This window comes from Myotis davidii, unplaced genomic scaffold, assembly GCF_000327345.1.
Source record: "Myotis davidii unplaced genomic scaffold, ASM32734v1 scaffold1373, whole genome shotgun sequence".
Classification (NCBI taxonomy): Eukaryota; Metazoa; Chordata; class Mammalia; order Chiroptera; family Vespertilionidae; genus Myotis; species Myotis davidii.
Genome location: NW_006284614.1, coordinates 952017 through 967665, shown reverse-complemented (window position 1 = coordinate 967665; position 15649 = coordinate 952017). Strand labels below are relative to the sequence as shown.

At 39.8% G+C, this 15649-nt stretch overlaps 1 protein-coding gene across 1 annotated transcript in view; it reads left to right on the top strand.

Annotated features, from left to right (window-relative positions):
* The window catches only part of RAD51AP1 (RAD51 associated protein 1), a 35588-nt gene extending 26654 nt beyond the window's left edge, over positions 1 to 8934 (top strand). The window contains exons 8-10 of the mRNA XM_015572246.1: positions 696 to 854; positions 2760 to 2900; positions 8208 to 8934. Of these exons, the coding sequence (XP_015427732.1) occupies positions 696 to 854; positions 2760 to 2900; positions 8208 to 8344 (437 nt within the window). The 3' untranslated portion in view covers positions 8345 to 8934. The remainder of the gene's footprint in view (positions 1 to 695; positions 855 to 2759; positions 2901 to 8207) is intronic.
* The last annotated feature ends 6715 nt before the right edge of the window (positions 8935 to 15649 follow it).

The following is a 15649-nucleotide window of genomic DNA, read 5'->3' as shown; positions in this document are numbered from 1 at the left end:
ATTATAAACTTTTGAACAATAATAGATACAGAGGCAGAGCTGCCTCAAACAGATTGTCAAACTGCAGCGGGAAGGCTGGGGAGGGTTGGGGGGCGGGAGGTAGGGGGGTAAGAGATCAACCAAAGGACTTGTATGCATGCATATAAGCATAACCAATGGACATAAGACACTGGGGGATAGTGGAGGCTAGGGGACTGTCTAGGGCGGGGGGGGGGGGAATGGACACATATGTAATACCCTTTGTAATAAAAAATTTTAAAAAAAAAGTTACTGAGCTAAACTGGTAAAATCGGAAGTAAAGATTACTAATGGGAAATTATAATGCTAATAGTAATAGCAAACAATTCTACTTTGCTTGCTGTAAGCCAGATGTTATTGCACATGCTTTACCTATATTAACTCATTTAGTCCACACAACAAGTCTGTGATGTAGGTTTTGTGGTTATCCCCACCTTATACATGGGAAACTGGGGCACAGTGCGGTTAGCAAGCAACCTGTCTCAGGTCACACAACATGTAGGTGGAGGGGCCAGGATTCAAATCCAGGGAACCATGCTCTCCATAATTGCAGTGTTTCACACAGGAAATGACTTAGCACAAATTTACACAGGAATCTGGTACAAAAGCTGTAAAGTCAAGGCCATAGAAGCCTTCCTTTTTATAACAAAACTGAAGCATGTAATCTTTTGTTTTAGGTGAAGATTCTGAAGATGATTCTGATTTTAGTGAGAGTGAAGATAATGATAAAGACTTCACTATGAGAAAAAGTAAAGAAATTAAAAAGAAAGAAATGAAGGTTAAATCTCCAGTTGTAAAGAAAGAGAAGAAAGCTAAATCCAAATGTAATTCATTAGGTAAGCTTAGTTTAAAACACATTTATAAAGAAAATGTAATTTATTTAATGAGTTTCTTTTATCTTTGCATTTGGTCTCCTTAAGGTTTGCCAGTGTTCATTTCTGGTTAAAATACATAGAAGAAAGTAGGGTGGGGTGAGGAAGGGAGAACAGCAGACAAGAGTAATGAGCTCCACTACCTATCTGGCACTTCCTATGTATTACCTCCCTTTAGCACTGACAGCCCCCCTCTGATATAGCAGTTATCACCTGCATTTTGCAGTGAGAAAACTGAGGCTCAAAGAGTTTAAATAATTTGTTGAAATTCTTACAACTAATAAGTGCAGAGCTGGGATTTGCACCCATATTTGCCCATTCCTGTTGTAAACTCTATCCACTGGACCACATTTTCTCCAGGCAACTTTGCATGATTCTAACTTCTTGCTTTCATGCTTATTTAATTTTTTATTTGAGAACCCTTTTGCCACATGTTTAGGGCCTTTTTGTTTTTTTCAAAACTAATTCCATTAGAAATCATTTCTACAATGAAACTTTTGCAATTTGTAATAATTTTGACATGGGATACTTGTTTCTTTTGTAAAAGACGTTAGGATAGCCCTAACCAGTTTGGCTCAGTGGATAGAGTGTCGGCCTGCGGACTCAAGGGTCCCGGGATCGATTCCGGTGAAGGGCATGTACCTTGGTTGCGGGCACATCCCCAGTAGAGGGTGTGCAGGAGGTGGCTGGTTGATGTTTCTCTTTCATTGATGTTTCTAACTCTCATTCCCTCTCCCTTCCTCTCTGTAAAAAAATCAATAAAATATATTTTTTTAAAAAGTTAGGATATATTTAATTCATGATCTATGTTAGACTATTATAATATAACTTTCATTAAACTGATATGTTTCAGTTGTTGATATATGTTTTTATGTGTTATTTACTTAATAGAAATGCTTTTTTGAAACTAAAATTTTCATTATTCAGGCTCCATTTATTAATGGTAGGAATTGCTCTTGCCTTAAATAGCGTGGTGTTGAGTACTTGCTAATACAGTGGTTCTCAACCTTCTGGTCCTTTAAATACAGTTCCTCATGTTGTGACCCAACCATAAAATTATTTTCGTTACTACTTCATAACTGTAATGTTGCTACTGTTATGAATCATAATATAAATATCTGATATGCAGGATGGTCTCAGGCAACCTCTGTGAAAGGGTCGTTCGACCGCTAAAGGTGCCGCGACCCACAGATTGAGAACCGCTGCCCTAGATGCTAATATATTGACTCACTGACACATACTAATGAGACACTTTATGCAATGTTTAGAAGTATGAACTTTGCGCCGAAACCGGTTTGGCTCAGTGGGTAGAGCGTCGGCCTGCAGACTGAAAGGTCCCAGGTTCGATTCCGGTCAAGGGCATGTACCTGGGTTGCGGGCACATCCCCAGCAGGAGATGTGCAGGAGGCAGCTGGTCGATGTTTCTCTCTCATCGATGTTTCTGACTCTCTATCTCTCTCCCTTCCTCTCTGTGAAAAATCAATAAAATATATTTAAAAAAAGAAGTATGAACTTTGGAGTCAGACCTGGTTCCTAATCCTATTATATTGTTTACTAGTGATCAAGCCACAGACAGTTTGCTCAACCTCTGTTCCCCTAACTGCTGACATTGGGGATGGTAATATCTGTATCAGAGTTTCTGTAAGGGTTAAATATAATGTTTATGATATGCTTACTACACTGCCTATCATATAAATGCTCATAAAAGATGGTTATTCTTAGGTTTTCAGTAAATGTTTATTGATTAATAAGTTTTTCAAAATGACACTGCCTTTTAAATTTTTATAATATTATATAACTATAATTTTTACACATACATGCTGGATTTAAACTCTATTTTATGTGTGTTTTTCTAATAAATGACTTCAGTAGACTCTGCTCCAGCTGCTGTCAAATCAGAATCTCAGCCCTCATCACAAAAGGTTTCTCTTTCTTCAGAGGCAACTAGGAAACCATTACAAATACGCAGCCCTTCAAGTGAAAGCAAGAGACCTAAGTGGGTCCCACCAGGTATGGTATATTTATCAATCAAGAGCAGGGGCTTGGAAAGTTACCACTGGTAGATTGTTTTCCTCATTGTAAATGGTATACATATTGTTACATTTTCTTCAAAACCAAGGTTTTGCATTTATTCATCATTTTATCATTCCCTTATATTGAGCATTGAGATTATTTATTAGTTTTTAATGTTATAAATAAGGTTGCAATAAGCACAAACATCTTTATTTTAGAAGTCTGTGGGCACATCCTAATTATTTTCTTAGGATAAATTCCTAGTAAAAGAATTACAGTGTCAAGAGTATTAACAGTTAAGATTCTTATACATATTTTGGCAATAAATCAGTTTGCTCAAGACTTGCTGACCTCCACAGTCCAACTGAAGAAGCATCAAGGCTCATACGTGGGAATTCCAACATTTAGCAAATGCCCTAGCAAACTCAACCTCTGTCTCGCACAAACTTGACCTTTTTATTTTGTTTTCTTTGTTCCACAGCCAAGTCTCACTGATGCTTCAAGATTTTTTTGACCTTCACCCTTCTTGACATTACTAAAACCCTAACACAGCCCTGTTCATTTTATATCCAAACTATTAGTGCCTTCCTAATAGTTCCTTCTCCACTTGCTTTTGTCCAATCAGTGGAATCCTCTATTCCAGTGAAATGGATACATTTTTTGCCCCTTAAACACAGTGTTTGTATTCTTCTGTCACAGCCTCTCTTTATGCACTTTTCTCTTTCTAGTAAGTCTTTCTTCATTTGTCCCCTGTCCTCTCAGTCATTCCAAGTCTACTCAGGTTTATTTTACTTCTTTTCAGTGACATTCTTGGTTGGCCCACAGTGGTCATTCCTCTAGTCATAACTAGGTATTAATAGACAGATTTAGGCCTGAGACATGATTAAATTTATGAGTCTTCATTCCATCATCTAAAATATTAGGCACTATATAATCTTTAATGTTTTTTTCCAGTTTAAACAACTAAGATTTTAATGAGCACTTAAAAAATTTTTTGGAGAAGGAAAGGAGGAGCATTAGTTACTGAATTAATGATGCAGTGTCATTAGAAGGATAATCCTCAGTGTATTTCTCCTGAGAATAATTAGTGATTCCCCAACAAAAGGAATTTTTAAAAAAATGATTTAATGACAAGAAATTTAAAGGTAGCATAATAAAGAAAGATAGAAAAAAATAATGGAATGATATGGCATGGATGGATAAAGAGTTAATATCAGTGGGAATAGAAAGTTCATACCTCAACATCATAAAAGCCATATATGACAAACCCACAACCAACATCATACTCAATGGGCAAAAACTAAAACCATTTTCCTAAGAACAGGAACAAGACTGGGATGCCCACTCTCACCACTCCTGTTCAACAGTACTGGAAGTGCTAGCCATTGTGATCAGACAAGAAGAAGAAATAAAAGGCTAGAATTATCACCCAGAAATTGATGGCATTTTTACATAGCAATAGTGAATTGTCAGAAAGAGAGACTAAAAAAACAATCCCATTTACCATTGCAACAAAAAAATTAAGATACCTAGGAATAAACTTAACAAAGGAAGTAAAAGACCTGTACTCAGAAAACTACACGATGTTGAAAAAAGAGAGGAAGACATAAACAGATAGAAGAACATACCATGTTCATGGATTGGTAGAATCAACATCATTAAAATGTCCATACTACCCAAAGGAATCTATAGATTCAATGTACTCCCCATTAAGAGTTAATATCATAAAGCACAAAGTGCTCATAGATTCATTGTGTGAAAGGGTAAGGCAAGTAATGTGAGAGAATTGGGCCTGAGTCATAAACTTGGATGAGAAAGGATTGTTGGACTTAAGAGCTCACACCCCTTTGATAGGAAGCATCTGTTGCTCAACTCCATCTAATTGTTTACATGCAGGATTATTTCCAGGTCTGATTTTTTACAAGAGAAACCAAAGATGTAGATTTTAAAGTGAAATCTCTTGTTTTAATAATGAGGTTTTTTTTTTTACACCATGTGGACTAAACAATATATCTGAGAGGTAGATTTGACCTCAGATTGCCAGTTAGTTACTGTTTTATTCAAATATGAGAAGATCATCAAGATCCCAATGGGAAAATGAACCAAAGACATGAACTCATTAATAGTCTCAAGAAATACAACTAGAAATACATATGAAAAGAATTTCAGCATCACTGGTAATTAAGGAAATATAAATTAATAAAATACTATTTTATACCTCAAACTAGAAAGTAATAAAGCAGTATAATCTAGGGCACTCTGGGTTATGGGGTAGCAGGTATAATTATCCTAAACTCGCAGTCCCGGACCCCTTGGGGGATGTCCACCTGTCGACTTAGGCCCACTCCCTGGGGGATCAGGCCTAAGTTTGCAGTCAAACATCCTTCTGGCAGCCAGGGAGCCCTCAGGGGATGTTCGACTAAAGGCTTAGGCCCCCAAGGGTTTGGGCCTAAACTGTTAGTTGGACATTCTTAGTGCTGCCACGGCGGTGGGAGAGGCTCCTGCTACCACCTCTGCACTGGCCAGCCATGAGCCAGCTTCTGGCTGAGTGGCACTACTCCTCGGTCTGACCTAAACCTTAGAGATTAGTGCTTCATTTTACAACTTTTTCTTGGTTTGTAGGCAGCAGCAAACTCAGACCATACAGTCAGGTATGCAAGAAATGTTACTTTCTTTATTGTTTAGTAACCAAACCTAACTTCAGCTTCAGCCCCCATTCTGCCAAGTGAAAAAACAAAAACAAAATATTATTTAACTTAGGTTCCCCACCCCCTTCTCTGGAGTTGTACTTCCATGTCAGACAGTTTATATCTCAGGCAGAGGTGCCAAAGAACCAAGCAGGGTCAAGGACATCTGGACCTCAGTCTTCTGTCTGGGCTGGCCCCCACCCAGGTGCCCTTGACCCTCACCTCAGAGCTCAAGTCCATGCTGATCCCTGGTATATTCTCCTCATCTGGGCCTTGAGGCCTCTTGAGTCCAATTTGTTCTCTCCCTCCCTGCCACCTTCTCTCTCTTACACAAAGAGGTATTGGGCTTTCTGAGGTGAGGTCCTCTGACACCTCCTCAGCCCCGTTGCACAGACACCATCTTGGTGCCTGGGTCACCGCCATCAGGCTGTGTGGTTGCCCTCAGACCCTCTGTCTCCTGCTGCCTTAGGGAGTGACTCAGTGGGAGGGGAGGGTTATAGTCCTTTTTACATGGCCGCCAACAAACACTCTGTTCCTTCCCTCTAGTTCTCCTTCTCCTCCTCACCCCAGTCCAGGCACGTCTATGTTCAGGGCAGGGGAGGGTGGGAGGCAGGATTTCTGGAGGCGGTCAGCATGGAACATTCCTGCCCTGGATTGAGGAGTGGTCTCTGGGTGTTAAGAATACCGGGAAGGGGAGCACAGACTCCTCCTAGAGCTCTGAGAGGGGAAAGGCAGCACCCCCTCACTTCTAACCCCAGGATGTTTCTTTAGAAGCAGAATCCTCGTCCCGTGCAGGGGCCTGTGCTGGCTGCCTCAGTTTCTCAGAGACAAAGAATTTGATGAACGTCTTTTCCCCACTGCAGTAGCTGCTTCATTTGTTCGTTCTCACATTTTTCATTAGCTGCTAAATCGCCCCTGTGGCTGCAAACCTGTTGTGCCTGACTCAGCCAGTGGGGAGCTATGGGAGCTGTGCAGGGACAGGGGATGGGGGAGGGGGCCCGGCCTGCAGGGAGGGTCAGTGGTGCCTGCCGGGCTGTCTCAGAGGATGTGGCTTAGGTTAGGTCCTGTCCTTTGACGACTTTAGGAGGGGAGGCCGTGTCCTCTGCTCCCCACTTTGACTCAGGGGCGGAAGTTCTCCTTGCTCTCTGGCCTCATAACTCAGTGGATCATAGTGGGATACAGCAGGCAGGCAGCTTCTGCGGCTACACACAGGTGCTGGCCTGTGGCCCAGGACCTGGATCTGGGTCCCGGACGGCAGGCAGGTGGCTTCTGGGGTCGCACACAGGGGCCTGGATGGCAGCTCGCGCCAGCTCGTGCTGTCCCACCCTGCCTGCAGTATGCAAATTAGCCTCCATCTTTGTTGGTGGTTAATTTGCATATCATGCTGATTCGCCCATGGGATGTGTAGCGAAGGTACGGTCAATTATCATGTTTGTCTATTATTAGATAGGATAATAAAACCCTAACATGCAAATCAACCAAATGGCGGAATGACTGGTCACTATGACACACATTGACCACCAGGGGCAGACGCTCAACGTAGGAGCTGCCCCCTGGTGGTCAGTGTGCTCCCACAAGGGGAGCGCCACTCAGCCAGAAGCTGGGTTCACGGGTAGCGAGTGCAGCAACGGTGGTGGGATCCTCTCCCGCCTCTGAGGCAGCGTTAAGGGGCGGGCCTAAGCCAGCACACATACATCCCCCAAGGTGTCCCAGACTGCACCGCTGAGGGCCTTCCCTACCCCAGTGCACGAATGTCGTGCACTGAGCCTCTAGTTTACTATAAATCCTTTATAGGTAGAACAGCTTGACAGAACCCATAAAAATAAACCTGTCCTTTGGCCTAGGAACTAGTCTTAGGAATTAATTTCTTAAAAAGAATTCAAAAGTAGAAAAAGTAATAAGTAGTCAGATTTTTATAACTTTATATGAAAATGGTAAACACTTCAAAAGTTTGTTAAAAGAATTTGATATATGACACATCCATGCAATTAAGAATGATAAATCAGATGGTTAGAAACATGGAAATATTTATAAATCTTTACTTGAAGAAGAGTACACACATTTGTACTTCTTATGACTACAGTCATGATCAATTGTGAACATTTAAGTGGTTAAAATTTGAAATTTAGTACTTGCTGGCAATAATTGCTACATTAGAATGGTAGCATAAATGAAGCCCATATAAATAAATTAAAATAGCATTTGTCATGTTTAAAGTGATTTAGTAATTAAAAAAATAGATTCTTTCAAAAGAGTATTTGTAAAAATTGCAGGATTTTAAAAAATGCATTACATTTTTCTTCTACTTTGGAAATGATTACATTCATCTTCTTATGCATCAACAACCAATGTTATTTGCTTTTAACTTATCTGTTTCAGCTTTTACCCTTAAAGTTTTGGAATCACGACCTTGCCTTCTGGGGATGTTTGAAAATGGGCAATAGTATATTTTTTTTCTGCTCTTTAGTACTTTCTATTATTTTGATCTTGTTTATAACTTGATAGAACCTGTATAGCAGAATAATGCTTAACTATATTTTTTGCTTTTGTTTTATAAGTTAATTTTTGTTAAGAGATTTCTAACATCATCAGCATCAGGTGATGTGTTTTCTTTCAGCGGTATCCGGAAGGAGCAGCACCAGCAGCAGCCCACTGGCAGGGGAGTTTGTTAAGTCTCCAAATCAGAGTCTCCGCCTTGGCTTGTCTAGATTAGCACGTGTTAAACCTTTGCATCCAAACACTGCTAGTAGCTGAGTGTGGTAGTAAAGAAATGTTTAAGAGAATCACAGTTTGACAAGTGTGTTTATATTGTAATATAAAGGAGTCCTTTAACCTCATATAAATTATCTCTACCCATTTTGTGATTATGTTCTCTGAAAAGCTACTCAAGACTTCAATAAGATTTGTTTATAAGAATTATCTTGTAATATCATTTTCTTCTGAAGAGAATATTCTACATCCTTATATATAAAATAAGTCACTGTCATTAGTGTTTGTCTATTTGACATGGAGGAAGTCCACATTATATGCTATTTTTTTTTTCTAGTAACATGAGGGTTCTTTCTAGCTTTGACTAGTTTATGGCACTTTTGTTCAGAGTTTATCTGGCAAAATAAAACATTCCAATTTTCCCCAGGAGATATTTCTGGAATATGTTACTTAAGCTACATTGTCAGTTTTATTGCCAAGATGCTTATTGTTTTAGTCAAATATTTTTATAGGAAGAATTCAGAATGAATTTCCACATTAAAACAGTTGCTATAATATGACATGTTTTCTACTTAGGAATAGATGGTTATTATTTAGCAGATAGAATTTCATGACATTTTGTGAAGTCCTTATTGTCAAACCCTTTAATAAATATGAAAAAGTTTTGATATGATCTTTTTCTTGATTCCATTGCATCCATCTGTCTCTTCTCTGACTGTCTGCATTTCATGATAAAATGAGTGCTTAGCCAAAAACATTAGCCTTTTGTTGTAAATATAAAAGGGGGCTGTTAAAGTAATCACTTTATGTTAAGTCAGTACTTTTGAGGGTGGCTGTTACGTACGTACCTAATTATTCCTATTAGTTCATTTAGCTTTTCAGGAAACTTAGATCTGAATTTGTGAATAAAATAGTAGTAAATATTTTATATTGTGAAAATTCCAACCAACTCCTTATCACTTTTAATAAAAATTCTTCAAATTACAATAACCATTTTAAAAATGTGTAATATGGCCCTAGCCAATTTTGCTCAGTGGATAGATTGTCAGCCTGCTGACCCAAGGGTTCCATGTTTGATTCCTGTCAAGGGCACATACCTTGGCTGCAGGCTTCTCCCTGGCCCAGGCCCTGGTCAGAGTGTGTGCAGGAGGCAATCAATCAATGTGTTTCTTTCAGATCAATGTTTCTCTCTTGTTAGGTCTGATCAAATAATTGAATTGATACCTCCTCCCCTGGGGACTGACCTTTAGGCCACTTTACAAAGAACATTCCCTCTTGCTTAGACCACATTCCACTTGCTAAGATCATTATCTGTCCCCTACAGACCTTCCTAGGATCTGGACCCACCCAGAGAATTCTCCGCCCAGAAAAAGCCTGCCTAGAGTCCTTTAAAATGTCTAACTCCCTGTTCTTGGGGGCTAGTGCCATTTAGGGGCTCAGCCCATCTGGTATCCATATGACCTAATCCTATATAAAAAAAGCATAGTATGTAAATTGTCCCCTTGACCGGGAGGTCGACAGGGACTTTCAACCAGGGGGCAGGGCTGGCCAGCTGAAGGAAGGGAGCGCCCAGCCAGCAGCCAGAAGCCACTTTGAGACCCTACCAGTGCACAAATTTCGTGCACTGGGCCTCTAGTAAATTCATAATCCTGCACCACTTTGGACTTGTGCGTTTCTCCTCTTGTGACCCTAACATCTCTGTCTTTCCCTCCCACTCTAAAATAAATTAAAAAATATCCTCGGGTGAGGATTAAAAAATAAATTAAAAAAATAAATAAAAATATGTAATATGTAGCTCAGTTCTTTTTGATTTATGAAATCATGTGAAAACATGTAATTTAGAATTATGATTTAAGTAAGCATTTGCATTTTGCTATTGTCCATTTTTATTATCCAGTAGATATTTTTATACTGTCCTGTACCACCTCACCTACCCTCCCCCATTTTTAAACTATATTTTCCAGTTATACAGTATTAAGATACCCTATATGTTGCAGTTCAACAGTAAACATTTATTAAGAGCCCACCCTGTATTAGATACTGATGTCATTGTTTAATCATCTGGCACAAGTTCAATGAACCTGTTTTCTCTGTGTAATTCATAGTTTCTGTTGAAACCCTAAAATTTCTTAAACTGGCCTTGCAGAAAGCATTAATGAGCTCATTAATGTTGCCAAATCCAGTATACATTTTTCTCACCTAATCTTGTAGAACCCTATTCATCATACTCTGGGTATGGGTAACACTATTCTTTCATAATTTCACCCCATCTCCCTGCCTACTCTTCATTATTTTGCAGCTTTCTAATCTTGTCACACCCATTTCTGCCTTCATGGTGTCATATTCTGTGATTGTATTCTTTTCTGTCCTTTAAAAAGAAAATCCAAAAGCTTAGGTGATTTCAAGCTCCAGTGGTCACCTATGTGACAGTGACTGCCATGTCAGGAACTTTAGTCCAGAGCTTACTCTGCACAAAACTTGTTGCCTTGTCCATTGATAATTTGATGTATTAAATCATCAATAACATCTCCCCTTGCCCCCAAAGTCTTCCCTCCTATATTTTATCAGTAAATGGCATCATCACAAACTCAGGTGCCTAAGGCATTGTCACCCTTCACATCCTATCATCAGGCTTTATTTTCCTCTATTGCTCAAAACTGTTCTCTCCTTCCACTGGTCCCTTACTCTAAAATATCACCACTTAACTACTTTTACCTTGATTCTTAACCTACGCTGGCTTACCCTCCATACCATTATTACCAGAGGGAGCTTTCTAAAATAAAGTTTGAGCATGAACACTCCCCTGCTTAAAATCCACGCACATATACCTTAGCCTATTTAGCTCACAAGCTATTTTGAATTAGTCTGGCCCCTGCCTGACCCCCATGATATTATGCCCTCGGAACCCTGGGCCTTCAGGTTGGCTCTTATTTGCCTTCTTTACATTGTGAGTTCTTACTTGTCTTGAAAATTCAAATTCAACTCAGCTTTTCAGAAAGCTTTATTTGGATGTCTGTTGCCTCTGTAGACCATACTGTGTATTCCCTGAGGCCACCCTGCCATCATCGTATATAATAAAAGCTTAATATGCAAATCGACCAAACAGCAGAACAGGGTTGCTATGATGCGCACTGACCACCAGGGGCAGACGTTCAAAGCAGGAGCTGTCCCCTGCAAGCTTCAGGCCAGCCAAGGCGGGTGCCAGTGGGGGCCCCCTCATCACCCGGCTGGCTGCCCCACAGATTGGCCCTGATTGCTGGCCAGGCCTAGGGACCCTACCTGTGTACAAATTTTGTGCACTGGGCCTCTAGTTTAACTATAACTTTCCTTAGTTTTCCTGTTTTTAAAACCTGGTGCAGAAGCAAGTGCTCTAAGTGGTCATCTAATAACACATGTATTCAAAACTTGTTCTATGAATTCTGGTAACCACAAACTTTGAAAAAGGAAGAGGGTAGGGATAATTTTATGAGCCTGCTCTGTTTTGGTCAACTATAATCTATCCTTGGGAAGTCCTCCAATTCTTGTCCCAAACTTTAAAGAACTGGGGCAAGAGAATTGGAGCAGGATGAAAAGATATGTGTTTTTCAGGTTGATGTAAAAGGTGGTTCAGGACTAGACCAGAGCCTTAAGTCCTTTCAGCTCTGGAGTCACAAAAAGGGCGGACACAGTTTCTATAGCGACATGAGGAGGGTGTGGTCCTCCAGCTGCACTTCCAGGCGCCAGCAAGGTGCCACTCCTCCCACCTCCTACTCCCACCTGAACAAAAGGCAAGAGAGGCCACGGGGGCTCGCAATCCGAAATCCCAATCCGCTACATCCCAGTGGCCCTTCCAGGGTAAGAAGCACCCAAAGCAATGGGGGAAGGAGGTTGGGGGAAGTGGGGAGAATGAAAGCCCTACAGAATGCAAAAAAGTAGAAGGGGGCATGTGGGTCGGAGGAGATAGGGGCGGCTCTGAGTGCAGAGAGAAGGCAAATAAAATTTTAGATCTTGCTCTGAGCTGCTGCATCCTCACAACCCAACATTGACAACGTTTCTGCTAATGGAATGTTGCATCGCTGACTTTAGCTGACTGCTGGTGGGGAGAGATGGATTTTAGGGAACTCGAGACCTACCCTAAAACTGCTTCCAACCCTGACCCCAACAACCCGGGACACAAATTTCCTACTCTCTTTCTTTATGTTCACTGTACGTCCAAAGTGAGTCCCTGACCACTCGTGGATGAGGTCTGGCTGCTACTAGCCTATTCCTACCCAGCTCACAGTCCCGCACCTCCCAGGTCAACCAGAGCTGAATCCTCCACACAAGAGCACTTTAAGGTTTATTCCTTCAGAGCAACACTTCAGGTGCTACTTGCCGCTCCTCTGGGGTAATTCCCAGTAGTAGGTGGGGTTTTTTTGTTTGTATGTTTGTTTTCCTTAAAAAGGGGATGCAAAATTTGGGATTTTTCTTTTTTAAGTGTAGTTAATGTGTGGTATTTGCTACGTTTGAAATGTCCATCAGCCAATTCAGGGTTTAAGCAACTTGTGACCCTTTGGACAATTTTTAAATGACTGACAATTCACAATCTTAGTTCATGCTTCACTGTTCAGGTTTAAAAGGAAACTTAGCAAAAGTGTGACGCCATTTAAATGAAAAGTTCAAACTGAGAAACAACAAATATAAGTGTCCCTTGTGACTAGTCAGTCTTTTTTTAAATTATCTTTATGGTTGAAAGTATTACAGATGTCCCCTTTGGTGTTCCTCCTCACCCCCCCCCCCATTAATACCTCCACCCGCACCCACTCCTCCCAAGCATTCACCACGTTATTGTCTGTGTCCATGGGCTATGCATATATGCATAGAAGTTCCTAGTTAATTTCTCCCCCCACTCACCGACCCCTGCCTTCTCTCTGAAATTCGTTAGTCTGTTCCAGGTTTTATGTCTCTGAATCTATTTTGCTCATCATATTCCACATGCAGTCTTTCTCTGACTGGCTTATTTCGCTTAGCATAATATTCTCCAGGTCCATCCATATTGTTGCAAATAGTAAGAGTTCCTTCTTTTTTACTGCCAAATAATTTCCATTGTGTAAATGGACCATAGCTTTTTTATCCACTCATCTGCTGATGGGTACTTAGGCTGTTTCCAACTTTTAGCTATTTTAAATTGCACTGGTATGACCATAGGAGTGCACATATTCTTTCTGATTGGTGTTTCTGACTTCTTAGGATATATTCCTAGAAGTGGGATCACTGGAACAAATGGGAGTTCCATTTTAATTTTTTGATGAAACTCCATATTGTTTTCAACAGTGGCTGCACCAGCCTGCATTCCAACCAGCAGTGTAAGAGGGTTCCCTTTTCTCCACATCTTCACCAGTACTTGTCATTTGTTGATTTGTTGATGATAGCCATTCTGACAGGTGTGAGGTGATACCTCATTGTCATTTTAACTTGCATCTCTCAGACAATTAATGACTTCGAACATTTTTTCCTGTTTCTTGCCCTTCTGTATGTCCACTTTGGAGAAGTGTCTATTTAGGTCCTTTGCCCATTTTTAAATTGGATCGTTTATCTTCTTTTTGTTAAGTTGTATGAGTTCCTTATATATTTTGGAAATTGATCCCTTATCAGTTATATCATTGGCAAATATATTCTCCCATGCAGTGGGCTCTTTTCACTTTGTTGATGATTTCTTTCGCTTTTTATTTTTATATGGTGTAAGTTGGTGGTCTAGTTTCTTTCTTTCTTTCCTCCTTTCCTTCCTTCTTTCTTTCTTTCTTCCTTCCTTTCTTCCTTTTTTTGCATGTATCTGACCAATTTATCCAACATCATTTATTGAAGAGACTGTCTTGACTCCATTGTATGCTTTTGCCTCCTTTGTCAAATATTAATTGAGCATAATGGCTTGGGTCAATTTCTGGGTTCTCTGTTCTGTTCCATTGATCTATATTCTTGTTCTTGTGCCAGTGGCAGGCTGTTCTGAGTACAATGGCTTTGTAGTATAATTTGATATCTGGTATTGTGATTCCTCCAAATTTGTTCTTCTTTCTCAAGATTGCTGTGGCTATTTGGGGTCTTTTTTGGTTCCATATAAATTTTTGAGTGTTTGTTCTAGATCTGTGAAGTATACCATTGGTTTTTTAATATGGATTGCATTGAATCCATAGATTGTTTTGGGTAGTATGGACATTTTAATGATGTTGATTCTACCAATCCATGAATACCATATGTTCTTCCACTTGTTTATATCTTCCTCTATCTCTTTTTTACCTCCTTGGTTAAGTTTTTTCCTAAGCATCTTAATTTTTTTTGTTGCAATGTTATGGAATTGCTATTTTTAGTTTCTCTTTCTGAGAGTTCATGATTGGTGTATAAAAATGCCATAGATTTATGGGGTGTTGATTTTGTATCCTGCTACATTGCCAAATTCACTTATTAAATCTAGTAGTTTTTTGGTAGAGTCTGTAGGGTTTTCTATGTACAATATTATATCATATGCAAATAATGACAGTTTTACTTCCTCCTTTCCATTTTGGATGCCTTTTTATTTTTTCTTCTTGTCTGATCACTGTGACCAGGACTTCCAGCACTATGTTGAATAAGAGTGGTGAAAGCAGACATTCCTGTCTTGTTCTGGATCTTAGAGGAAATGGTTTTAGTTTTTGCCCATTGAGTATGATGTTGGCTCTAGGTTTGTCATATATGGCCTTTAGTATGTTGAGGTATGAACCCTCTATTCCCACTTTGCTGAGAATTTTTATTTAAAAAAAAATGATGCAGAATGCTTGTTCTGCATCAATTGATATGATCTTGTGATTTTTGTCTTCCAATTTGTTTATGTGATCTATCACATTTATTGATTTGTGAATACTGTACTAGCCTTGCATTCCCAGAATAAATTCCACTTGGTTATGGTGTATGATTTTTTTAAAATATATATTTTTTTATTTCAGAGAGGAAGGGTGAAGGCGATAGAAACATCAATGATGAGAGAGAATCATTGATTGGCTGCCTCCTGAATTCCCCCCATTAGAGGTTGAACTTGCAACTCAGGAATTGAACCATGACATCCTGGTTCATAGTTTGAGGTTCAACCACTGAGCCACGCTAGTCAGGGGACAAGTGACTTTTATGTAAGTGGACATCAGCCAAACAAAGGCAATGTAAAGAAAGTAATCCAAATAAATTTTGGCAACACAGACTTGGACCTCAAAAAGTATGTTGTAAGGAATAACCCATATGAAAGTATACTAGGGCTGTACTATACAAAGGAAAGGAGATTTAAGCAAGAGAAGAGACTAGATAAGAGGCATGATTATTTCTGGAAGTATCTACCTTGAGTCATTTTAAAATTGGCATAATTTATAC